Source organism: Budorcas taxicolor, chromosome 4 (genome assembly GCF_023091745.1).
Source record: "Budorcas taxicolor isolate Tak-1 chromosome 4, Takin1.1, whole genome shotgun sequence".
Taxonomy (NCBI): Eukaryota; Metazoa; Chordata; class Mammalia; order Artiodactyla; family Bovidae; genus Budorcas; species Budorcas taxicolor.
In genome coordinates, this window is record NC_068913.1 from 88,610,722 (window position 1) to 88,637,626 (window position 26,905).

The 26,905-nt window shown below is 39.3% G+C and overlaps 1 protein-coding gene across 1 annotated transcript in view; it reads right to left on the bottom strand.

The window, feature by feature from the left end:
• The window catches only part of CADPS2 (calcium dependent secretion activator 2), a 562,792-nt gene that overhangs the window by 54,609 nt on the left and 481,278 nt on the right, over positions 1 to 26,905 (bottom strand). The window contains exons 22-27 of the mRNA XM_052639068.1: positions 17,956 to 18,097; positions 17,710 to 17,829; positions 14,155 to 14,310; positions 12,453 to 12,600; positions 11,709 to 11,723; positions 4,875 to 4,949 (exon numbers count right to left, since the gene is read on the bottom strand). Of these exons, the coding sequence (XP_052495028.1) occupies positions 4,875 to 4,949; positions 11,709 to 11,723; positions 12,453 to 12,600; positions 14,155 to 14,310; positions 17,710 to 17,829; positions 17,956 to 18,097 (656 nt within the window). The remainder of the gene's footprint in view (positions 1 to 4,874; positions 4,950 to 11,708; positions 11,724 to 12,452; positions 12,601 to 14,154; positions 14,311 to 17,709; positions 17,830 to 17,955; positions 18,098 to 26,905) is intronic.

Sequence of the window (26,905 nt, forward strand, 5' to 3'; positions counted from 1 at the left end):
TTGGATTAGTCCAACAGAGACCAATGTTACAATCTCCTTCCTACTCCCTCTCAATCAGTTTGCTGTGCACAATCAAATGAATCATCTTATAATGCAAATAAATGTGTTAATTCCCTACTGCTGCTCTTTACCACTCCAACCCTTCAATGACTTCTCATTGCTCTTAGGATGAACACATTAAACTCCTCAGGCCTGTAGCTGGGCTTTGCAGCAAGATTCCATACTACCTCTCAGGGAGAGGAGTTTCCCTACATGCTGAGGGAACCATCAGCATATAGTTAAACCGGAAGTGGGAAAGTCACAGAAATGTACGGAATGAGTTCAAAAGAAAAGCATAGATGGAAAGTCAAGAATACCACCATTAAGCAGCTAGGTGGAGAGAACCCAAGGATGGAAAGCTGAGATCTTTTCCAGGCATGAAAAATGGGTGTGTAGGTGGGACATATGCTGCTGAGTGTTACATGTGATTAACAGTCATGGATCATCTCAAAATATTTGTGAAGACATGTAGATAAGAAGAGGATGTAGAAGTAGAATTGAAGAGAGGAGATAAAAAGAAGGATGTGTTACTCCTTATTCATCCATATGTAATAAACATATTTATCCATATGCACAGACAACTTAGAGTATGGAAAGAAGCATTTGGGATACAAGGAATTCACTATTTTATTAATCTACTTTATACTGAATTAATATAATATTGAAATAATATGGTATAAAAAGTCTAGGACAGAGCTCTTAGAATTTGCTGTTCATAAAGATCATCAGTGTAGAAGTTACATATTTTAATTTTCACAGTCTTTTGTTTTTTACTGATTTCCTGGAGATCTGGAATCAGCAAGTGCATTGGATTGGGAATCTGAAACTCAAAGCTTTGAATCTTGACACCTGCGCTTATTAGGTGTGTGACTCTGGTTAGTTTACTCTGCTGGTTTGAAGAATAGATTCTTATCTGTGAAATAGGGTAAGCCCACCTATTTCATAGGTGCTATGTGTGCAGTTTGAATTAAATAATACATGTATAGTCACTCTTTCTCAGTAGGTACATCAGAAATATCTCTCTTAAAAAATCATTTCTTCTTTGGTGAAAACAAATGGGAATACACTATCTTAGGAGCTATCTTATTTTTAAATATACTTTAGTCTTAAGGTAGTTTATATAGCCATCTAGGTGCAGGGTCATCAGAGCAGTGTTTCTGACTCAGAAACCCCTACATCAAGATCACCATGATGAGTGGTTAAGCATGCACAATCCTGTCCTTCTTCCAAAACTTCTGGAAAGCAGGACTTGGGCATCTGCATTTTAAAAAGCTCTCAGGCAATTTTTTGGCACGCTAGCATTTAGGAATTGTATAACAGAATTGTAATAATTTATCTTTGCTTAATGAAACAAAATTTACTACTTATCGTCATCTTTGAGCAAATAGCATTTTTAAATAAGATGGTTGCCCAAACTACCAAATGAATTAATTTTTTTTTACTTTTAAACTAAAGATTATTTAAAAGTGCTATTTGACTATAGGAGAAAGGATCCATAGAGAATAATACAATCTAGACCTGATTTCTAAATATAATATTAATAGCTAGTTTCAATAGTCTATTTAAAATGAATTAAAATGAAAATTTCAATTCCTCAGTTGCACTAGCCGTGTCTCAAGTGCTCCACACCCACATGTTACCATACTGGGTGGTGCAGGATAAACATTTGTATCATCACAGACAGTTCTAGAGGATAGTGCTGATCTCTGGAACACCATTTCCGGAGTCAAATACACTAGTTTTGTGATTATCCAAATGCATTTGATATAGAAAAATTTAGGTTTCTTCCTTTGCCAGAAACAAATGCAGAGATGATGTGCAGCCCTGCCTGCCTTTTCTGCACCCCCTCCTCCCCAAACCAAAACTAATTACAGTCTTTTTGCCTTGTTACCTATTTAAACCTTTGTGAATTGCATGTGTGTGAGTGCGTGCTCAGTCAGGCCTGACTCTTTGTGACACCGTGGGCTGCAGCCTGCCAAGCTCCTCTGTCCATGAGACTCTCCAGGCAAGCATACTGGAGTGGGTTGCCATTTCCTCCTCCAGGGGATCTTCCTGACCCAGGGATCGAACCCATGTCTCCTGCACTGGCAGGTAGATTCTTTACCACTGCGCCACCTGGTAAGCCCTATGAACTGCATGAAAAAAAAGCAAGGTGAAAATGTTAGTCACTCAGTCGTGTCTGATTCTTTGCAACCCTGTGGACTATAGCCTGCGGGCTCCTTTGTCTATGGAATTCTCCAGTTAAGAATACTGGAGTGGGTAGACATTTCCTTCCCCAGGGGATCTGGCAGATTCTTTATTTTCTGAGCCACCAGGGAAGCCCTTGCACTTTCAGTAGCTCCTTTTATGTATCGTTCTCACGAAAGACAACTTCCACAGAAGAACTGTGCTGACAGTGAGGCTCCATCTGGATAGAATTTCCCCGGATGGTTCACAGACAGTGAAGGTGCTCTGTTAACTATGTCCCTGTGGCGGGCTGGTAGCACACTGCTGCTAAAAGCGGCTGGCTAGACTCCTGGGAGGGCAGGAACCTCCTGGTTCTTCCTCTAGGAGCTTCATTCTCCTGCGGTTCACCACCTCCCCAACCTGCCAGAAGGTTTTCCTGTTAACTCTTCTCCTTTGCCCTTGTTGGTGAGTGAGTGTTGCCAGTGCAGGTATTTCTGGGGTGGAAACCACCAGAGCAAGAACAAATGGGAGGTGATGTTACTCCAAAATCATTTTTCTTTGTGACTTTTTTACACCTGAAGACCTGCTACCAGAGAATTTGGAAAACACACAAAATAAATTCTAAGAAATCCTCCATACCCTCAAATTAACTATAATCCCACCACCCAGATAAAAGCTCTGTTGACATTTTCAGGTTTATCTGTCTTTTCTGTATGTGATAACAATCCAGATAATAGTTTCCACTTCTAAATATTCAGCTTTTTTCCCATTTAACACTATATTATGAAACTTTAATATTATAGTCTTTGAAAGCAAACTTTCTTAATATAGATGTCCTAAAATTTACCACTGATCTCATGTTAGAGATTAAAGTTGATGCCAGTTTTTCATTAGAAATAACGTGACAACTATTTGTGTATATAAATTTTGTGCCTCTCTCTGGGTAGTAAGAAAAAAATTCAAAAAGGATTTTAGGTGAATGGGCATCAGTGTACTCGATAGAGTTCTAAACTATCTTCTAGAAAGTTTGTAGCCATTTATACCTCCATATACAGAAAATTTGAGTGTCCCATTTGACCTTTCTAAAATCGAGTGATAGCTTAAAAACATCTGTGCTAATTTCTAGAAGAATATATTATGTAAATTGTGGTTTTTTGGTATTGCTTAAATTAATGAGGCTTAACATTTTTCATGCTTACTGGGCATCTCTATCTTCTCTTTTCTAAGCAACATGTACTTGGGGACTTCCCTGGTGGTCCAGTGGTAAAGAGTTTGCCTTCCAACGCAGGAAGTGTGAATTTGATCCCTGGTTGGGGAACTAAGAACCCACATACTTTGTGGCTAAAAAACAAAAACAGAACAGAAGCAACCTTGTAGCAAATTCAATAGAGACCTTGAAAAAATAAACAACACGTCCTATGTCTGTTTACTGAATTGAAGGTGGCTTTTCCTTTGTATTTTTTTATTCTTTCGCATTCTGTATATACTTCTAATTGTTTTATGAAGTCTGATCTGGGGTTCTTCAATCAAGTATCTGTTCTTATGAAAGTGCCCCTCAGGGACCCATCCATCCTCTTTCCTCACTCTTTCAGCTTCCCAGGCTCTCAGGCTGTCCATCTCTTTTCCTATCAGACCCTGACCTCAAATGTCACCTATGGCAGTCTGTTCCACCTTGGTGCTAGTGCTAGTCGCTCAGTCATGTCCGACTCTTTGTGACCCTATAGATTGTAGCCCACCAGGCTCCTCTGTCCATGAGGATTCTCCAGGTAAGAAAACTGGAGTGGGTTACCATTCACTTCTCCACGGGATCTTCCTGACCCAGGGTTTGAACCCAGGTCTCCTGCACTGCAGGCAGATTTTTACCATCTGACCACCAGGGAAGCCCTTACTGCTACTGCTAAGTCACTTCAGTCGTGTCCGACTCTGTGCGACCCCAGAGACGGCAGCCCACCAGGCTCCCCCATCCCTGGGATTCTCCAGGCAAGAACACTGGAGTGGGCTGCCATTTCCTTCTCCAATGCAGGAAAGTGAAAAGTGAAAGTGAAGTCGCTCAGTCGTGTCCGACCCTCAGCGACCACATGGACTGCAGCCCACCAGGCTCCTCTGTCCATGGGGTTTTCCAGGCAAGAGTGCTGGAGTGGGGTGCCATTGCCTTCTCCAAGGGAAGCCCTTAGTGGAATTTTAAATGGAACACTCATTGATGCTTCATCACTACTTATACAACTCAAGGTCATAGCTTTTGTCAAAGATATCTGAAGGAAGTCGTGGGAGGCCTCTGAGAGTGGAGAACCTCAGACATCACCCTGTCAGCCTTTGTCCACCTGTGAGACTGGTTCTAGAGTCCCACCACAACCAACAAGCTAATTCTAAGAACTGATGGCCACTCAACTCATCCCTAGAGACAAACAGTAAGAGAACGTGAGTGTGAAAGAGTAAGGGGTTACTGGACAAGAGAGTTATTTTTAGAAACTTTAGAAAGCCAAATTAATCATAAACAAAAACCCAAAAGTTACTGACAAAGAGCGTTCATAATTTGATCCTAATTTTTCTTAAAATACGAACTTTTTCACATCTACCTTAAAGTTATTATTTCTCAGTCAGGTATTTCGAAACCTAAGACACACATTTCTAAAAATTCACAGTTGAAAATTATATAAAGAATACCTTACCTTTGAAACTAGGAGTGAAATGATTTCTTTTACAGTGTTGTCAATCAAATCATCTATTTTGGAATGGTACTGCTGCTAGATATTAAAAGACAAAGATGCATTAGTTGAAGTGGACACAAAACTTATTTGTCATTAGGCATAAATGCTTTAAAGCTACCAGTTATGACATATCAGATTTACACAAAATGACCATTTTGCACCTTAGAAGAACAAAACCTTGAAAATGATCCACCAATCAACACTTTTTACATTGTGGGGTTTGAAAATTTTCCCATGTGCTCTGTTGAGTTAAGCAGCTAATGGGGTTATTATACAGATGAATTGAGTTCTTATTCTTATTCAGACAGAGGAATGTGAAGGATACTTTTTGTCTTCTCCTCTATAATTAAGGTGGCCGAGTATTTTTCTAAAGGGTTGGTTTAGCTGGAGAAGCAAAACGACTGGAAAAAGATTTAATTAATACAGCATTTCATGTCTGACAACTCTCATTCATAAGTTATTTTAAATGTGTTCTAGAAATAAAATGAGCTCCCAATTGTTCTCGCTGAAAGGACCTTTTTATCAGCATGGGGAGCTGCAGTTTATACAATTCTTACAATATGCTCAAGCAAGGGCAAAATTAAAATTTCATCAACAAAGGTGATAGATGGTAACAAATTAATAGGCCATAAAAGGTACAATGAAACAGCACTCACTCCCCATAGTTTTTTTTACTGCTTCCTCATGAAAATGATGCCTTTAAGTAAATGCAAAAAAAAGATGTATTTAAAATAAACCTGAAAGACTCTTTATTTTTTGCCTTCTTTAGAGACTACTAGAGAGTTCTCTTCTTAAATTAGCAGGAGCTTTGGCTTCGGCGGTGTGTGAAGGCACATTCATTGAAACAGTAATTCTTCCTTTAGAAGCATTTATCTGATGGCTGATTGTCCGCAATAGCCACTTCACAGAAAATGTGACTTGTAAAGACTAACCCTATCTTGATGGTTCAAGGCTTCTTGGAACAGCTAACATAATGCACGGAGTAAAAGTACTCAGGTCAGTATAAACATTAGACCAACTTAACAGCTGCTGGTTGAATGGTTTCCAAAGATGTGAGTTTTTGAAAGCTATTTTTCCTTCTGAAAACATGTCTCAAAGTTTCCACACAGAACAAAACATCAACTTAGGTCTGTTCTGGAACACGCAGGAATGAGGTCCCCCCACAGGCTTTCAAAGCAACAAGCCATCATCTACCTGCATAAATAATGAAGAAAGGAGGCAGAATTTTGGAGCACGGGGATTATTTTCTTTTCCTGCTTGAGTGTGTGTGTATGCCTGTGTGTATGTGTGTGTGTTGAGAAGAGATCTTAAATTAAGCACACATATATGAACAGGGAACTTTCTAGGCAAGTATTTTTCACTCAGGGAAAGAAAATACTAAGTGTCTGTCTCACCTAAAGCCTTACTGATCCCCAAATTTGTACTCCCCAAAGGACAAACAGAATGGAAGCCCAGAGGGTGGATTCCTACTGCTGTAGTTATTATTTTTTTTTTTTTTTTTGCTTTCAGAACAGCTTGAAGAGAAGGAAAGGAAAAACAAAACAACAAAACAAAGAAAAGCAAGGTAGAAGAGGAAGGGCTTGAAACACCTGGCCTAAAAACCTGGCTGGTAGTTGAGATGACCAAGAAGACCCCAGAGGCGCAGGTACAAAAACATCACTTCCCCGTCCCCACGAACCCCCTCCTCCTAACTGAAACTGTTCCGCTGACCAGGCAGTGGAGGAGCTTATGCAAATGAGCTCTGTTGGCTCCCCCTCCAGGCACTCTCTTTTCATATCCTTCTCTCTCCAGATTTGCGCCTGGGTAGCAGGAGGAAATAAAAATAGCAGACTGAGACTTCTCTTTGGGGTAGAAAAGGAAAGGGATACAGGAGACGGGTTTCAGGCTACTCTCCTTCCTCTACATGGAAAGTGCTACAAAACATTCAGAGTCCCCTGAAGCTGCAAAGTTTCACCTTCTTGTGCATGCCTTATCCTCAATGTTTATCTCTCTTCGCCATAACTTTCATTTTTAACTAAGAAAATAATGAAATGGCATCAGAAAGCTATTGGATATAGAACAGCAGAGCTTCTACACATTTGACTTTTGGGTTGCACTGATTTTTGGCAATTTCTTAAAATCAAGAGATGAGCCACTACAGAGGTCATTCATTTCCTTTTTATTGAAAGGCAGGGAAAAGCAGGCTCTAGGAGCCATCCAATTCCCCTATAATGCACACCTTTAAGACTGCTGTTTTCTTTCATGTTTAATCTAGCCAAAAGCAGAGGGAGGGAAAGAGAGCAAGTTAAAAAGGAAGAAGTGGGGTGGGAGGGAGGCTTAAGAGGAAGGGTATATGTGTATACTTATAGCTGATATGCACTGCTGTACAGCAAAAACTAACATAATATTGTAAGTTTTTGTAATCAATTATAATCAATTATACTCTGATTTTAAAAGTATATAATTTTACAAGAGGGAAAAAAGTATACATTTTAAATGTGTTACCCGGGGGGCAAACCTAAATAGTAAAATCGTTGCTAGGTTGTCTTTTTTTTTTTAATATGAGATTTTGGTGGTGCTAATGGTAAAGAACCTTCCTGTTGATGCAGGAGACACAAGAGAAGTGGGTTCAATCCCTGGGTTGGGAAAATCCCCTGGAGTAGGAAATGGGAACTCACTCCAATATTCTCGTCTGGAAAATTCCATGGACAGAAGAGCCTGGCAGGCTACAGTCAATGGGGCTGCAGAGAGCTGGCCACGACCGAGTGACTGAGCAGTAGTTTGCTGCTGTCAGTTTACCTGACCAGCTCTGACTTCACTAATACTAAATCTGAAAGCAGCTGGGAACTTCCAGAGTCTGCTCCAGCTGTACGGGTAGCAGATGTGGTCTAGGAGTACTCTGAGTGGAAATGTGGAGGTGGCTTCAGGATTCATATTTTACATACATACTCTGCAAAGAGAATAACCCAGAAATGCCACATATAGGTAACAGAAAGTTAGCTAAAAAAAAAGTTATTCATTAGGGGATCCAGATAGTTTCCAAAGACAAATATAAACACACAAAGAGATCAAAACAGGTATGAACAGAATTTATCTGGAAACATGGACATTTCCTAAGCTAAAGTTGCTAAGTTTTCATTTAGATTAGCAGACCAAATTTTTGTTCAAAACCTGCCAAATTTTTGTCTGTAACAATCAAAGCTTATAAAATTTCTATCAGAATATTTCAAGTTGGATCAATGATTCTACAAACTGGTACTTTCCAGATCATTCTTAGATGAATTCTTTCCACAACTGACCTCAAAAGTAAACTGTTGGTGCCCTGCTTCTCCATTAGGTGACTCTGCACTTGGATTAAGATGAACTTTGATGGTGACTGCAGCCATGAAATTAAAAGAAGCTTGCTCCTTGGAAGAAAAACTATGACCAACGTAAACAGCATATTAAGAAGCAGAGACAATACTTAGCTGACAAAGGTCCATCTAGTCAAAGCTATGGTTTTTCTAGTAGTCATGGATGGATGTGAGAGTTGGACTATAAAGAAAGCTGAGTGTCAAAGAACTGATGTTTTTGAACTGTGGTGTTGGAGAAGACTCTTGAGAATCCTTTGGACTGCAAGATCAAACCAGTCAATCCTAAATTAAATCAGTTCTGAATATTCATTGGAAGGACTGATGCTGAAGCTCCAATACTTTGGCCATCTGATGTGAAGAACTGACTCACTGGAAAAGCCCCTGATGTTGGGAAAGATTGAAGGTGGGCAGAGAAGGGGACGGCAGAGGATGAGATGGTTGGATGGCATCACCAACTAAATGGGCATGAGTTTGAGTAAGCTCCAGGAGTTGGTGATAGACAGGGAAGCCTAGTGTGTTGCAGTCCATGGGGTTCCAAAGAGTCGGACATGACTGAGCAACTGGACTGACTGACTGACTGAGGAATTTTTACTTCATGGAGCCCAGGGAATTCAGATCAGGCACAGGTAAATATCAGGCACATGGGTAAATATCCTCATCTCACCTGACTGTTCTCATGCAGACATGTAAGAAATGAAGACTAGCCAGATGCCAGTGCAATCCAGCATTCTTAAAAATTTTGGTCCTTCTACTGGGACGATTTTAAAGGTATTAGATGGTTAGATCTGGAAATGGAAGTATTTTACTGCAATTGAAAACAAATCCCACGTATGTAGGGGTCCCTGAGTTGTTCTATTAATGTGTTTTCACTTTCAATGGATGAACCATGAGATACAGTGGGTCTGAGAGCATATGACTGCTGAAGGCCCATGCAGTCATCTGCTCTTTTGCAGGGATGGATAATGAGGATTTCTAAGCACTGGTGGTTTTCGGATCTCCACATCTGTCCCTGAGGGCCTGGCATGAGACTGCTGACTCATTACACACAGCTGTCACAAGAGCAGATCATTCGATCACTAATTACTCTATTAAATGCTGTTCCGGGCTGTGGCTGAGAGTGTCTGCATCATCGTAAGCCACGTAAGAAAACAGAATGATAATTCAGGAGTCCAGAAGGGGCTTCACTGTGGGTAAGGAGTTGGTAAGCTTTTGTCCCAGCAATGATGATATGATAAATTCACTAGAGATTGTGCAGAGCTAATTCCCTTAAATCTAGAAAAAAATAAAATCTGCTAGGTTTACCTACATAGTATACTATATATCTTTATGAGTTTCCAAATTGTGTAATAATCCAGTTTTTTCAACAACTTTAATTTGTTGCTTGCTATACAATGGGGTCCTATGCATGGGTTCACCTATGCATGTAATGTATTCATCACTTTGCAATCATCCCCAAACTTGTCTTAAATACATAGAGAGAGGAAAAGCCTGTGCAATTACATGTATATATTTCCTGGAGATTAAAAACAAAGTATAAAATACTTCTTGTGCACGGAAACTCTTGTTTACCACTTTTCAGGGTTGCTAATGGGTTTTACACCTGCACATTTTGAAGTATATTAATTGTGTGAAAGTTGTGGGGAACTAATTGTCTCTGGTGAGAAGGTACAGGTGCAGACATAATGAACAACAGCAGATTACTCTTCAAAATCATCCACCTATTAATGTAAAGAATCATTTGACAATGCAACAATGTTTTGTCATTTGTGTGGGCGCCTGCTTTTCTTTCACAGTACTGGAGTGAGTTGTTTCTTACAGAGGAGGGTTTTTCTTAAATGGGGATAACTGAACTGAAGATTTTTAATGCAGTGACAAAAATCAGTCTTCTCATTCAACAAACATTTACTATGTATCTATTGTGTGTCAGGCACTGCAGCGTACGTGAAAATAAGAACAAATGGATAAGTTCAGTATTAATGGAAGAGGCAAGATGATTCCATAAACCTGATGAGAAATGGATGTGTGTATAAAGAGACAATGTTCTCAAGCAGACAATAAAAGGTTTACATCTGGCTATAGAAAACCAAGAAGGTGGTTATGAGCCACTGATAGCCAAGCCAGCTGCCTACTCATTCGGATAATTAGAGATAATAAATCACGTTTCAAGAGATCAGAGAATGATAAAACTGAACACGCGATAACACGTATCAGCTCCTTACTGTGTCTGTAAGGTTGTATTCTGTGGTATTAGAAATACACTTTTTCCCCCTGAATTGCCCAAAGAATGAAATACGTGGATACATGAACAAATTATGGCCAAACAGCTTATGTCTGTCTCTTGGTTAAATAAGCACGACATTTAAAACAGTGGACCTTCTTATCCTCTTTGTGTAGTATTGTGTGCGTGTGCTCAGCTGTGTCCGACTCACGGACTGTACCCAGGCCCCTCTGTCCATGGAATTTCTCAGGAAAGAATACTGGAGCAGGTTGCCATTTCCTCCTTCAGGGGATCATCCGGACCCAGAGACTGAACACATGCCTCTTGCATCTCCTGCACTGGCAGGCGGATTCTTTACCACTTGTCACCTGGGAAACCTCATCCTCTTAGTGGTTACCTAAGCCCTTCTGCTTGCATTAGAGTTGTTAGCCCAGTGAAGAGTGGGTTCTGAGTTTGACTCCCATGTGTCAACTCTAAGACTTGTAAGATTTAACATATCCATAGAGCACAAGCATTTGACTTATTAAAATTATATTTATTTAATCTAGTCAATCCTGTAAGGTACAAAGGGTTTTCAAACGATGTTCCTCCAAGGTTCTGGGTGGTACCTTAAGAAAACCTGTGTGTGGAAGGGGAAAGGCTCCTGACACAGGCCTGCCCTTCCCTGAATCTGATGATAGTGCTATCCCAGACCATCAGTAGGAGGAAAGGCTGTTATCACAGTGGGCATATCCCTCACTGAAATTCACAGCTGGGTTCTTCTGTATGCAGTGACCTTAAGAGTGGCCTCTTGGTCCTCAAATTTACCGGCTACCCTGTATATATGCTATATATCATCTATAGCCCCTAACTCTAAATTCTTTTAATACTGTTAGTGAAAGTGTACACTACATATATATGCATCTTAAAAATGTTAATAATCACTCTGCTTCTGAATTTATTTAGAATTTAAAAAGGGTGAATTCACTTGGTTTTAAATAATTTTATCTTAAAAAATTGTAAAGTAGTCTGTTGATTCTGCAGCTCAACAGGGAAGAAACATTCCCTATGACATTACTTAAAGTGAAAGTATTTATATCTGTTTTAATGCATCTTTGGTATTGCTATGTAGTATTATACACATACACAACAACCAAAAACCTGAAAATGGAATTATTTTATTTTGAAAAGATGAACATAAAAAAGGTACACTTACAAGAATAATAATTCAAATGAAAATGTGTGTGTTTTTTAAATGAAACTTACCCACTGACTATCAAACTGGATCATGCCATGAGGGAAAATAAAACACGATGAAGGAGAACATAAGGGAAAAATAAAGAAATGATGAAAAAGTAATTACAATGGGCAAAGATGCAACAAAATATTAACTTGAAGAGATAATCTAAGAAAAAGAGATCCATTTCACCCAATCACCACTCTCAACAAAGATAAAATCATGGGGTAAAATAAACTCTATTTCTGAATACAGAACCAAACAAAATAGAAATCAAATTGAAACAATGGGGTATTCATTGAAAAAAGCAAAGACCAATTTTCCAGTATATTTCTACTTGATCTTTTTTTTTTTTTTTAAAGGAAACTTTTATGTAAATAAACTATTTCATGGGCTATTTTCTGTGGCCTGTTTTTTGGATGCAAACTCTGGATACTCTGTATTTGTATAAACAAAGCAAGTAGCTTTCTAGCTTTCTCATTTGTTTGTGAAAAGCAAGGTTTATGTAAATACACAACACCTAAGCCATTAAAAGGTATATCTGAAATTCAACGGCCACTTGTAAAATTTGGGGCAGTCTTTGTACTAAAAAGAAGAAACAGATAAGAGCAAAGGATAAAGGGGCATTCCATTATTATAATGCAGGAAAGTTCAAACACTTGTATGGGGAACTAGGTCTTTTTCATCTAGTCAAGTAAGAAACTTCTGGAAACAGCATGTCCTTCTCTGCGAGGGCACCCTACATTACCACATGCGACATTCAATCCACTTACCTCCTGTCCTCCATCCAGGGCACAGAGCTTGGTGCTTTGCTTTTTGGCATCAACTAGCACATTAAACATCGTACACATAGAAGCTGGAATGCGCAGGTCAGTGGTTTTGCTTGCCTTTTGCAGCTTGAGTTCGAATGCGGTTCTTGTTCTATTCATTAAAACATGAATTCAGAGTAAGAAATCTGACATGTCCCCCCTGATTTGTAAAAGTGAAATCAACACTACAAGATGCTAATTTAAAACATGCAAATACAGAGTGTGGCCTTGCCTGGGAGCTGGGAGGTGGGATGCTCTTCTTTTTAGGTGTCTTGCATGAAAGATCAGACTGTGATGCTACTTGGATACTCACTCAGACAGTTAAGTGAAACCGTGAAGTTTTTCCATTCAAAGTACACACTAGATGTCTGCATGAGTATCCAAGTAGTATATTAAAGCGGAACAAATCCTTTGTGTGAGGGTTTACCAAATTAAAAAAAAAGGGAAAGGTTTGGGAAAAACTAAAACACATAATTAATGTGCAACACAGAATATATAATCCTTTTATGTCACTTAGTTTCTCTTTCAAACACCTGAAGTTGCATTTAGTTTTTTTTTTTTTTAAAGAAACTGCATAATAGATGATTTGGAAATGGTTTTGCTAAAATGTCCAAAGAATATCCATAGATTTGATACATTAGAATCACAGATGCCAAACCTGATATTTTTTAAACATTAAATAATCTAATTCATGGCTTTGCTTTACAAAGCCATTAAACATTATTTTAAAGAGAGAATGTTTCTTGCTTTGAAGATTTCAGTATTATCCAGTTGCTCCAACCAGAATTTGTTATTCCAATATGCTGCCTGCATTGCTCTTGTATATCTCATGAACAAAGGCAATGGGGAAAATAATGCTAATTAGGATGAAATGCTGATTTTGTAAAAAGTATTAAATACAACAAAAGTGCATGTGGAAGAATTCAAAGCCTCATAACTTATTTCTGGTTAAGTTCTGAAGAATGTAAATGGACACTTGGAACTCATCTGATATGGATAGAGAATACCAGAAAACAGAACAATTGATGGCAATGATCATCACTGAAGTTTGCCATGTCATTTCACAGCACATGAACACAGTACATAATGCATAAAGTACTTAACAGATCTCTTCCATGTCTCAGGAAGCACTGCCTTGGGGATTTAAAGTACAGCATCCCCAGAGATAACAATAAGCACAACAGAAAGGATTAATATAGGTATGGGTACTATGGCTGAGAGCAATGGTTTACTGTTTAGTCGCTAAGTTGTGTCCAGCTCCTTGTGACTTCATGGACTGGAGCCCACCAGGTTCCTCTGTTCATGGGATTTTCCAGGCAAGAATACTGGAGTGAGTTGCATGCCCTCCTCCAGGGGATCTTCCCAACCCAGGGATTGAACCCGCTTCTCTGATGTCTCCTGCATTAGCAGGTGGGTTCTTTACCACCAGCGCCACCTGGGAAGCCCCAGCGGCAATGGTCAGGAGACCTGAAAAAAAGGAGTGGGCCAACTGTATCAAGTACATTCATCCTCAGAGTTTAGGTCGAAGTACGTGATGTCCTTTAAATTTTGGAAAAGCTATACATATTGAAACCTTTCTTGTGACAGTTATGTAAAAGGTACTTGGTGAAATGTGGTATTTTGGGTGCTTGGCAGAGTAAGCAGCAACTTGAAAATACATGTCTACCTTTTGACACAGGCTTCTATCATGTCACTGGCCATTAGTTTAAGTCTTTGCTCTAAGTGATGGGCAAATTCTTGTTCTGGCCAGTGAAGATCAAAGACAAACATTTGCAGTGCATCAAGTTTCCAAAAAAGGTCTTCTGATGTTGCTGAGCCATTGCTAGAAGAAAAAGGAAGAACGAACATTGTGAACTTCCACTATTAGCTACATGGATCACCCATACATTGTTTTCTTTTTTTTTTTTTCTGTTATCAATTGTTGTCAGTGAAAAAATGCCACATAAAACCTCTAAGGATCAATATTTTCTTTGCTCAACCTCCTAATTTTCCCTTTTCACTTCTTCTTAATGAATGAGGCAAGGCAAGGAGAACAAAATAGAAATATAGCAGTGAAGTGTCATAAAAAGGGGTCAAATAATGGGTAATGATCTTTCCTAAAGTAAAAAATAAAATTATATACATAGGAACAGACAAATGTTCTTTACCAACCTCTAGGATAAACATAAAATACATGTTTTCTCCTAGAAATTCAAAGAAGTATGTTTTATGCAAGAAAATCCATATGATGGCAACTATAAGCTTCACCCAACTCATGCGTATATGCTCCTGTCACCATGATGCCTTCTGTTTGTCTTCACGTCTGTTGCCTTCAGGGCTTTCAATTTCTCAGTTACAGGTAAAGGTGAAACAGGTACCAGGAATGAAATAATAGATTGGGTAGGGAAGCAAATCTTGCCTCTATTTTGAAATGCTTTGGGCCTTTTCTCACTCATAATTAAACCTTACTTAGTACAAGGTATGGTCTAACAGAGAAAGGTGTTCTCAAGTTGGAGCAACATCATCTATTTCAGGTCCTTCCATCTATATAACCAAGAAGCCAAGGTCTGCTATGCCTTCACTACTATGGTAAGGTTACTCTAGGGACCATGTTTTCGCACCATGCAAGGAGGTAATTTGTGTCAGAGTATATAATATTTGGGCCAATGATAGTATTATATACTTTCCATTAACCTAGTGTACAGCCTAAGAGGAAAAGAGATGATGTGAAAATAACAGTCCTATGTATACTGCAACTTAATTCTAAAAGAGAGCAAAAGAAAAAGAAACAAAAACTGCTGTATGATTCATTTCTGCTTAGCTTTCCAACATTTAACATATACTAATCTGAAATTTCTGTTTCAGGTTTGTAAAAGAAAAATTTTAAGATAAACTAATTTATCACAAGGGCATGGTGGAAAATTTTTATAAAGAAAAATTCTTTTAAATAACCACATTGTTTAGCTAAACATATCTTAATTAGTCAGCTTAAAAACAATCACCTCCTGCTCTGGCTAATTAAAGGCTTCTTTCTATGCTCTTGCTCCCCCACCGCCTCAGCATCTCAGCTCCATCACCAATATACTCTGCTCTCCTCCTCCCATTCTGCCCGTAATTCCTCATGATCTCCTCAACTAGCCAAGATGTCCTCAGAGTTAAATTCTCAAGGGAGCAATCACAGCAAAGCAGTGAACATTACCCACAGCACTTTCTTCACTTACTGTTTCCAAACCGTAATATTCAGTGCCCCCAAAGTATCATTAAACAAAAGAACCAGAGAACCTTACTGACACTGCTGTAAAAAAAAGTTTGAGAAAACACTATACTTAATTCTTCATTTTGCCGCTTATATAATAAAGATAAGTGAAAAAAATCATGAAGCAAAATCCTCTGATACACTTACAGTGTGCAGTTTGGTAGATTAGAAGAACTATGTTTTAAGAGTAATTGAATGTAATTGGCAAAGAAGCAAATTTATTGCTTCTAATTTTTCAACAAAACAACAGCAACAAAACCCACCATTAAGACAAAACCCCAAATAGTAAAGGTAGAATTCTAATAAAAATGGACTTTCTCATAATATGTGACAAATAAACCTTTATAGGGAATATGGATATATGTTTTCTGTTCTTTGATCCTGTTACGGAATGATTCTAAATGATACATATGCTTAATTGGGAATGTAATTAAGGTAACAAGTGTTTGTTACAATTAAATAGATGAAAAATGTAAATAGGTTTTCTCTCAAGCTGGCATGTATAACCTGCAATTTATTCATAACTTTTTCATTTTAAATTTCTGATTAGTGACCTGTCCCTAAAAATATTAATCACAGGTTAAAGAATCCAAATGTGAAAAATGGAGTCTGAGATAATTTCCTGAAAATGCCAGCAGTAAACTTACCTTACTGGCATTCACTCCTAAAGCTAAAAGAGCCAGAATTTTATAGACAGGGAGAGAATTGGAGGAGCATCTATTAAGATGATTTATACAAATGTGGGTTCAAAGCTTGTCATTTGCTGGCTCTGAGACACTGACAAGTTCTGCCTTTTAACTTCTTAATGACTTAGTTTCCTTAACTGGAAACAGGGGAAAGTGATATTTACCTCACAGGGTTGTCACAAGGCTTAACCAAGATAAAGGATTTGGCCCTCTACCTCAATTAATGGTAGCTAAGTTTCTTCTTTGAATTATTATTTTTTCTAGCTGACTTCATGTGAGATCTTGTGCAAAGCGTGGGCTATTACTGAGCTCATTTCATTTCTGTGAGGCTCAAACTTTTGGAAACGATTCATTATGGGTAATAATGATGATTGGTGATAATGTAATAATAATTATGGTAATAACAACCATAATCTGGATTGTAGTTATATAGTAGTTATCATTTATGGAGACCCTAGGCTGTGCCAGGCTCTTCTCACAGTTTTTTAAAAATCCTCCCCAAAGCATCTTTAAATTAGATGTCATAACCATTTTAGAGTTGAGGAAACTGAGGTTAGGGAAGACTTAATGATGAATAAGCTAAGCTAATGATGAATAAGGATCTAAAAGTAGGGCTGATCAATTTCAAAGCCCACGTCTTTTTCACTTTAATGACTCTTATTTACCAAATCTGCAATAGGGAGGCTTGTGACAATCTGGAGTTAATAAATATGGTTTGTAATAATATAAAGATTATTTAAAAAATAACAAGATGCAACAAATGGTACATGAAAGGACAAAAGAAGACTTGCTGGTACTGAGAAACAAAGGACAAACCCTTCTCTGCAACCAGCATTATTGTTTCTTTCAAGGTGAGACTAAGATAAAAGCAGGAAAAGATTGTGTTCTTAAAACTATTCTTACAAAGGTTTTTCTACATAGACAAGATAAATCACACAACTGGAGTCAACAAAGGATCCTGGACATACACAACACTAACCACACTGCTTGCCTGAGTACGGAAAACTCCGGTTGTATCACTTAGACTAGAGTCACAACCTAGGGCACAAAATGACCCTGCCCCACAGATCACATATGAACATCAAAGCTGGGAGTACTTAAAAAAAAAATCTATATTATGTATCATCGATATGCTAAGCTTAGCTTAATAGCTTCAAAAACTCAAACAAATAAAACCAAAACATAGTATTCCTCCACCAATGATGGTAAATGCCATGCAATCTAAACACGTTTGCACAGAACACAGCCCAGGCCATGCACCAGCTAACACACCACCAGGAAAGAAGTGAGGGATACACACGTGGACTCATATAAAGAAGCCATCCACGAAGGAGTAGAAAAGCTAGGAATCTGTGGAAGATTAAGAGGCAGACTTGGAACTTTTGGAAGAGCTACATTGGGAAGACTGTTGGCGATATTCCTGTAAAGAAACAAACAACGTGGGAAGGGACCACCATAAGCAATAACTACAGATGGCCATGTGTAAAGTCATAAGGGCAGGATAGAAGAGACAGGGGCTCTGTGGACACTACTGCAAGATACCTACTTGACAGGCTGCCATGTCTCTTGCTCAAAACCTCTGTGAATTGACTGAGCGATGGAGGACTCCATGAGATCCACGTAGCGGACAACCAAGGGCACAAAGATTTCTTGCAAGTGTTTATGAAATTTTCCGTTACATAAAAGTGCTGAAATAGTCAAGCAGAAACAGAGTTTGTCAGAGGGCTTATAGCAGGCATCTGGAAAATATGGATGAAAAAACTTTTATGGAAAGAGTATCAATAGAATCAATAAAATACAGAGAACAACAGGCTTTGTTGCTCATACTGGATATCACGCAATGAAAACTAACCAAGAAATACAGTCACCTTCTCCATATGGCTGTCAGAACCATAAATGTATCTCTATAAAATCTTCCTGGCACGTGGTATGGTTTTATTTTCTAAAAGGTTTAGCTCACGAGGCATTTGGCCACTTGTTGGAGATTCAAACGAACTGTGGAGTGCCCTAAAGATCTTGACACATGTAAATATGGCAATTAACCAGTTATAATCCTCATGGGCTTCCCAGGTGGTGCTAGTGGTAAAGAATCTGCCTGCCAGTCCACGAGACATAAGCGATGTGGGTTAGATCCCTGAGTCAGGAAGATCCAGGAGGGCATGGCAATCCACTTCAGTATTCTTGCCTGGGAATACTGGGAAAGTCCCAATTCTTGGGACTTCCCTGTAGCTTAGATGGTAAAGAATCTGCCTGAAATGCAGGAGACTTAGGTTTGATCCCTCAGTCAGGAAGATCTCCTGGAGAAGGAAATGGCAACACACTCCAGTACTCTTGCCTGGGGAATTCCATGGACTGAGGAGCCTGGTGGGCTACAGTCCATGGGGTTGCAAAGTCAGACATGACTGTGCAGTTAGCACACATTCTTGCCTGGAAAGTCCCATGGACAGAAGAGTCTGGCGAGCGAGAGTCTATGACGTGGCAGGAGTCAGACACAACTGAAAAGATTTGGCATGCATACATAATCCCTGTGGAATGCTGTGTAGCACAGAACTAAACCTATTCAATTCTAAAAGATAAGTCTGCTTGCTTCTAAGAGATATACTAGTTTAACTCACCAGGAGGGTGACTGTGGCCTTGGGAATGTCTATTCCACTTTATGAACTTTTTAGCTATTTGTGAAATTTTTCTTAATCACTCACTTCTCCATGAGTGTATGTGAAAAAAGTCAGCATATCACATGCATTTTTTAGTTGCCCATTAGTCTTCAGTGAATTGTGATGTAGTAATAGAACAAACATCCTACCTAACGCCATTGCAGGACTAAGAATTGATACTACTAGGTCAGGACTGCTGGACAAGATGCACTTTACCTCCACTAAGAGAAGAGATGGCTGCTTTCTATGCACAGGTCATAACTGTATTAGAATAGCCAGTGCTGTGGATGGAATGTCCATGTCCAAAATTCGTATGCTGAAATCCTAACTCCCATTCCCCAGTGGCTCAGCATGTAAAAAATCCGCCCACAAAGCAGGAGACACAGGAGACGGGGGTTCAATCCCTGGGTCTGGAAAATCCCCTGGAGAAGGAGATGGCAACCCACTCCAGTAGTCTTGCCTGGAAAATCCCATGGACAGAGGAGCGCTGCTGCTAAGTCATTTCAGTTGTGTCCCACTCAAATGACGTAGCAGCAGCGCTCCTCTGTCCATGGGATTTTGTGGGCTACAATCCTTGGGGTTGCAAAGAGTTGGACAGAACTGAGTGACTGAGGACAGTAAGCACATTAATATGATGGTATTAGGAGATGGGGTCTTTGGGAAGTGATTAGGTCTATGGCAGAGCCCTCAACAACAGGATCAGGACCCTTCTTAGAGACCCTAAAGACAATCCCTGGACCCTTGCACCATGTAAAGTTACAGTGAGAAGATGGTTGGCGGTGAACCAGGAAATCTAGCCCTCCCTAGACACTGAATCTGCTAGTGCTTTGATGTCAGACTTCCCAGCCTCCAGAACGGTAAGGAAGAAATTTCTGTGACTTATTAGCCACCCAGTGTGAGGTATTCTGTTGTGGTAGCTGGAACGAACACAGTGCGTGCCCAAGTTGCACCATGAAAGAAGAGAAATTCTGTAGGAAAATACTAAGTAATGCTAAGCAATTGTCAACAAAGAATTTGTCATTTTTCAGATGCTAGCGCATATTTCTCAAGGGGACATCCTAAACTCAGTTATGATTTCTTTAAATAACCTTCAAAGTGAAAATGTGTTCATTTAAAAAAGTACTCTGTGGTTACCAAAGGTATTTCTTAAGAGATGGTATTTTAGCTGAGCCTAAATGATAGGGGAGCCTTGCATGGAAGATTTAGAGGGAAAGTTTCTGGGAAGGAATGAGTTGGGGTGCTTCTAGTAAAACAAAAAAGCCAATATGGCAGAAGCAGAGTGAAGGAGGGGGAAGAATACTCCCAGGTAATGTCTCGATGGTAGGACTCTGTGAAAAGGACGAATTTTACTGGGGAGTGGGATGCATTCTTATTTTTATTAAGAGAGGAGTGACATGATATCATCTCTCTGGCTGCTGTGTGGAGCTGGAGTAGGTGCCAAAGGGTGGAAGCAGAGAAGAAGGTGAATACTGAGTCCTTTCCTACTACAGACCAGATGAAAAGTTGATGATGTTGGTGGTGGCAGAGGTAGGAGGAGATGCAGAAAAGGCTCATCAGTAATCCCATTCCTTTTCTTTCCCAGCAGGATGAATGTGGTTTACAATAGTGTACTATATACTTAGAGTTGCCAAGAGAGTAGATCTCAAATGTTCTTACCAAGCCCCCTGCTCGAAAAACTGTAGCCATGTGAGGTGAAGGATGTGACGACTAACTTTAATGCATTAATCACATCAATACAAAAGTATATCAAATTACTGCATTGTACACCGTAAACCTACACAGTGTTAAATGTCGACTATCTCAATACTTTTGTTTATACGAATTTGAACAGCTGTATATGCTTATAGTTACTAATCTAATTACTAGAACATATTACTATTGGCTTGGCCAAAAAGGTTGTTTATTTTTTTCTGTAACATCTTATGGAAAAACCAGAATAAACATTTTAACCAATCCAACAGTATTATCTTCATTAAATATTCAGCTAAATACACCAAATTCCTCATAATCTCTCTCAGGGCCAAAACGCTTCTTCAAAAACCTAAAGTGAAGTCGCTCAGTCGTGTCCAACTCTTTGCAACCCCATGCTCCTCCATCCATAGGATTTTCCAGGCAAGAGTACTGGAGTGGGTTGCCATTTCCTTCTCCAGGGGATCTGCCAGACCCAGGGATCGAACCTGGGTCTCCTGCATTGTAGGCAGATGCTTTACCATCTGTGCCACCACAGAGATCTATATAACAAGTATAGATCAAAAACCTAAACAGTGTTTTAAAACTTGGGCAAAGTATGTGATGTTTACCATGGCAGCACTAATAAGAAAACGCTCATAATCTCTTTAATTTAGTGATTCTAAAATTGGTCAGAGGCTGAAAACTATAGACACATGAACAAGGACTAGGAAGTTATTCCTAAGTACAGAAGGAAATACAACACTGTGGTTTTTTTGAATCTCTAATTGACATAGTTTAGCTTTTTTTTTTTTTTTCAGGTGTAATAATCTTTACTGGTTTATCTATATGATAAAAGATTTCCCACTAAAGTGAGAATGATAATCATATTAACAATAAATGTCTTATGGAGGAGACTCATGTTATCTTACAGATGTTATTATTGCCACACTGAAAGGAGCTTTATTTATTCCTAGAAAGGTAGAAGGTACTACAGATCAGTAATTCAATTCCTTTTACCAAATGGTTTCCCTGGTGGTTCAGACAGTAAAGAATCGACCCGCAATGTGGGAGACCTGGGTTCGATCCCTGGATTGGGAAGATCCACTTGAGAGGGGCATGGCAACCCACTCCAGTATTCTTGCCTGGAGAATCCACATGGAGAGAGGAGCCTGGCGGGCCACAGTCCACAGGGTCACAAAGAGTCAGACATGACCAAGTGACTAGGCACACGTAAGTAAGGATGCTTACTCAATAAATCACTGCAGTAAGAAAATGTAAAAGTATATACGCTAACCTGAATTTACTGGATCTCTACTTCAGAAATCTCCTTATGTTCCTCCTCCACCTTCTTCTCTTCGTTATCATTAGCGTTTCTGAACTGTCAGTACTATGTTAAGTTCCTTTCTAGGTATTCTCTCATTTAATCATCACAAATGCTCTGTGAGGGAAGTGTTATTATTTTTTTCAATCTCTTCAGTATAGGAGATTGAGAAACAGATCATTTAGGACACTTGGCCAAGTCACTTAGTCATTAGACAGTACAACAAGGATTTGATATCAGAACCCCTTCTTAACTTTCAGATTATAATACTTGCTGTTTAGTCACCAAGTTGTGTCCAATTCTTTTGTGACCCCATGGACACTAGCCTGCTAGGCTCCTCTGTCCATAGGATTTTACCAGGCAAGAATACTGGAGTGGGTTGCCATTTCCTTCTCCAAAGATTCTTCCCGACCCAGGGATCAAACCTGCATCTCCTGCATTGGCAGGTGGATTCTTTACCACTGAACCACCTGGGAAGCTAATACTATTTTTTCTCAGTTTTAGTTACCATAAACTATTATCATGCACTCTATTCATTTACACATCTGTTCAACTTACTATCATCATATTAGCATCTTTTAAGATCTAGAAATGTCATAAACTCTTCTGGGTTAAAAAAAGAAAAAAAAACCCTGCAAATGACAAACACACTACACCATATCTTAGATGACTTACATGTATTCGGAATTAGAATTTTTAAAAACTGTTACAACGTGAAAAAGTGAAAAGGTTAGCAAAACCATTATATTCAATGAATTGAAAAGTGAACTAAATTGGAGAAACATGATTTATCCAGCTCTGTTCTTCTTTCTCAAGATTGTTTTGGCTCTTTGTGGCCTTTCAGCAATTATACTCCTGTGTATATGTCTGAAAAAAACAAGAACACTAATTTGAAAGGATATATGCACCCCAATGTTCATAGCAGCATTACTTACAATTGTTAAGATATGGAAGCAACCTAGGTGTCTATCGACAAATGAATGGAGAAAAAAGCATCTATCAACAAGTGCCCATATATAGACAATGGAATAGTACTCAGCCATTCAAATAGAAATTTCGCCAACTGCAGCAACACTGATGGACTTGGGAGGCACTATGCTAAGCGAAATAAGTCAGAGAAAGACAAACAGTATATAATATCATTAAAAGTGTACTTATCTAGTAAATAAAAAAGACACAGACTCACAGATATAGAGGACAAAATAGTAGTTACCAGTAGGAAGGGGGAAGAGGACTAAGGGGTGTGTGCATGCTAAGTTGCTTCAGTCATGTCCGACTCTTTGAGACCCCATGGACTGCAGTCCACCAGGCTCCTCTGTCCGTGGGATTCTCCAGGCAAGAATACTGGAGTGGGGTACCATGTCCTTCTCCAGGGAAGAGGTATAAACTACCAGGTATAAAATAAGCTCCAGGGGAACAAAGACACTGATGCAGAGAACAGACTTGTGCACAGTGTGGGAAGAGGAGGGCGGGATGAACTGAGAGAGCGTGGCATTGAAACATGCACATTTCAATGTATAAAACAGATAGCTAGTAGGAGTTGTTGTTTAGCAAGGGGAGCTCAGCCTGATGCTCTGTGGTGACCTAGAGGGGTAGGATGGGGGGCTGGGAGGGAGGCTTAGGAGGGAAAGGACATGTGTACACTATGGCTGTTTCCTGCTGTTGTACGGTAGAAAACAACACAACATTGTAAAGCAATTACCCTCCGATAAAAAATAAAAGGGTATGCTCCAGTGATACCTTGCAAAACACAGGAAATATAGCCCACGTTTCACAGTAAAGATAAATGGAGTGTAACATTTAAAAATTCTCAATCACTACACGGTACACCTATGTATATGTGTACGTATTCAGTCACTCAGTTACGTCTGACTCTTTGTGACCCCATGGACCCGCCTGCCAGACTCCTCTGTCCATGGAATTTTTCCAAGCAAGAATACTGGAGTGGGTTGCCATTTTCTACTCCAGGGGATCTTCCTGACCCAGGGATCAAACCTGTGTGTCTTGCATCTCCTGCACTGGCAGGCGCATTCTTTACCGCTAGCACCACCTGGGAAGCCCTGTACATCTGTAATATATAATATTTTATACCAACTATATTTCAATAAATAAAAGTGAACTAACACTGTGAAAATATTCAATGAGCTTATAATACACATTGAAAGGACAATTTCATGCACAATTTTACATGGCTGTACAGCTAGACTGTGTGCCTAAGCCTTCATTTATATGGCCTCTGAATAAAAAGTATAAAGAACCATAGGCTTTGCATCTTGATGAAAGTGAAAGTTGCTCAGTCGTGTCCGACTCTTGGCCACTCCATGGACTATACAGTCTATGGAATTCTCTAGGTCAGAATACTGGAGTGGGTAGCCTTTCCCTTCTCCAGGGGATCTTCTCAAGCCAGGGATCTAACCTAGGTCTCCCACATTGCAGGTGGTTTCTTTACCAGCTGAGACACAAGGAAGGCCCAAGAATATTGGAGTGGGTAGCCAATTGCTTCTTCAGCAGTTGCATCTTGATAGGTACTATTCAATATCATCATTATTTTGAACTATAGCAAAGCCAAAATACTGCCTAATGTCAACAAATCATTTCACCTGCAAATGAGCAGTCTACCTCGTCAGTTCAAATGCTACTTTACTACACATTTAGAGATTAGGTAAGTTGGCTATTCAGTCATACTTTGTTAAGATGAAAATGCACATAAGGAAAATCACAGCTCAGTTACTATTAAATGTTACAATGATTCTAAGATTAAGTAGCAGTTGACTCAAATGTATTTCTGGCAAGAGCTCTCTTTTATGAAACAAATTTTACATCTACAAATGAGCACTTTACCTCATTAATTCAAATGCTACTTTATTGTACATTTAGAGATTAGATATGTTGGCTATTAAGTCATGCTTAGTTTGTTAAAATGAAGCACATAAGGAGAATCACACACGATTATTATATTATTACATGTTATAATGATTCTAAGATTAAGTAGCAGTTGACTCAGATTATTTCTAGTAAGAGCTCTCTCTTTTTTTTTGATATAATTGATAAGCACTGGATTCATTATCTTGTTAAACAAGTCTGCTTCTCTTCTCTTATTCCAATCCCAGGAATAAAAACAGAGATCATCCCACCTGATCAATATACCAGCAACCTGGAAGTTGTACCAGAGGTCTTTCCTTCAGTTCCTACCTCCAATTAGGAGTGAGAACCTGCATAATTAATATCCTTACTATCTTTCTAGCACATCTCATCCTTCTGTTCATCAACACTGCTGTTGTCCTAGGTCCAGTCCTCTCATCTCCCATCTTGGCTAAAGCAATAATTTCCTAACTGGTCTTAGGCACCTAATTTTCCTTCTGCCCATTCATCTTAAAATCTCAAGCAGAGGGGTGTGCTAAAATATGAAACAAAGAATGTATCTCTTAAAGATTTTAATTTTTAAATGGATCCTCAACACAAACTTCAAAAGCCTTAGTATGAAATGAAAGCCATCTATGAGGTATCTTAACATGACCTCTTTGGCTCATTTTGGTTACCTGATTCCCTTACTTCCTGTGGTCCAGCCATAGTGATTCTGATGATTTAGTTCAAGTAGACACTTTCCCATCTAAGCCTCTCTTGAGATGCTTCATTCTGTTGTCCTTTTGCCAAATGATTGGTTTCCTCTGTTTCTTCTTTACCCTGCACAGGCTTCTACTGTGGCCCATGCTATACTTCTGTACTTGATGACGCATCTTTCTTCCTATAAGGGTGCAAGGTCCATGAAGAAGGGACCTTGTCTGAATTCTTAGTACTCAACAAAATCCCTGTCTCAGAGCAAGTGTTCAAATCTTTGTTGAATGAATAACTTGAATACTCTATGAAGATTACTATATAGTTACTACATTATTATTCTGTATAACAATGTATCAAGGCCTGTGTATCTTTTCATATTTTGTGTAAAATATACGGCACTAAATACTTTTATGAGAAATCCTATTTTTAGACCAGTATGTTCAATATTAGACCGCTAAGAATTCTACTGGATATTCATTGTTGTTTAGTCACTAAGTTGTGTCCAGCTCTTTGTGACCCCATAGACTGTAGCCTGGGCTTTCCCTGGTGGCTCAGTAGTAAAGAATTCATGGGCAATACAGCAGCCAGAGGAGACACAGGTTCGACCCCTGGGTTGGGAAGATCCCCTGGAGGAGGCCATGGCAAGCCACTCCAGTATTCTTGCCTGGAGAATCTCATGAACAGAGGAGCCTGGCGGGCGACAGTCCATACAGTCACAAAGAGTAGGGCACGACTGAAGTGACTTCATGAACTGTAGCTCACCAGGCTCCTCTGTCCATAGGATTCTCCAGGCAAGAATACTGGAGTGAGTTGCCATTTCCGTCTCCAGGGGATATTCTCGACTCAGGGATCGAACATGTGTCTCCTGCTTGGCAGGTAGATTCTTTACCACTAAACCACCTGGGCAAGCTCCTCTACTGGATATAAATGTCAATTTTGTGTCTCTCATTTCATTATTATTACTCCTTTGGGCACGCTTGTGGGATCTTAATTGCCTGACCAGTGACCAAACCCAGGGTCCCAGCAATGGAAGCCTGGAATCCTAACCACTGGATCTCCAGGGAATTCTATGTCTCTTATTTTAGTGAATGTACCAAAGGGAGTATTTCTTCTGTTCAGTTATGATTTGACAGCAGACTATTACATCCTGCAGAATTAGGAGAAAATGGAGATTTCCCTTATTTCCTAAGTACAGTCACAAGTGTTGAATTCTGGCCCAAAGTTTGCTCATGTTTTAGCAGAGCTTTCTTATTTTATTAAAAATATCAAATTATAAACCTAAGTTCCAAACT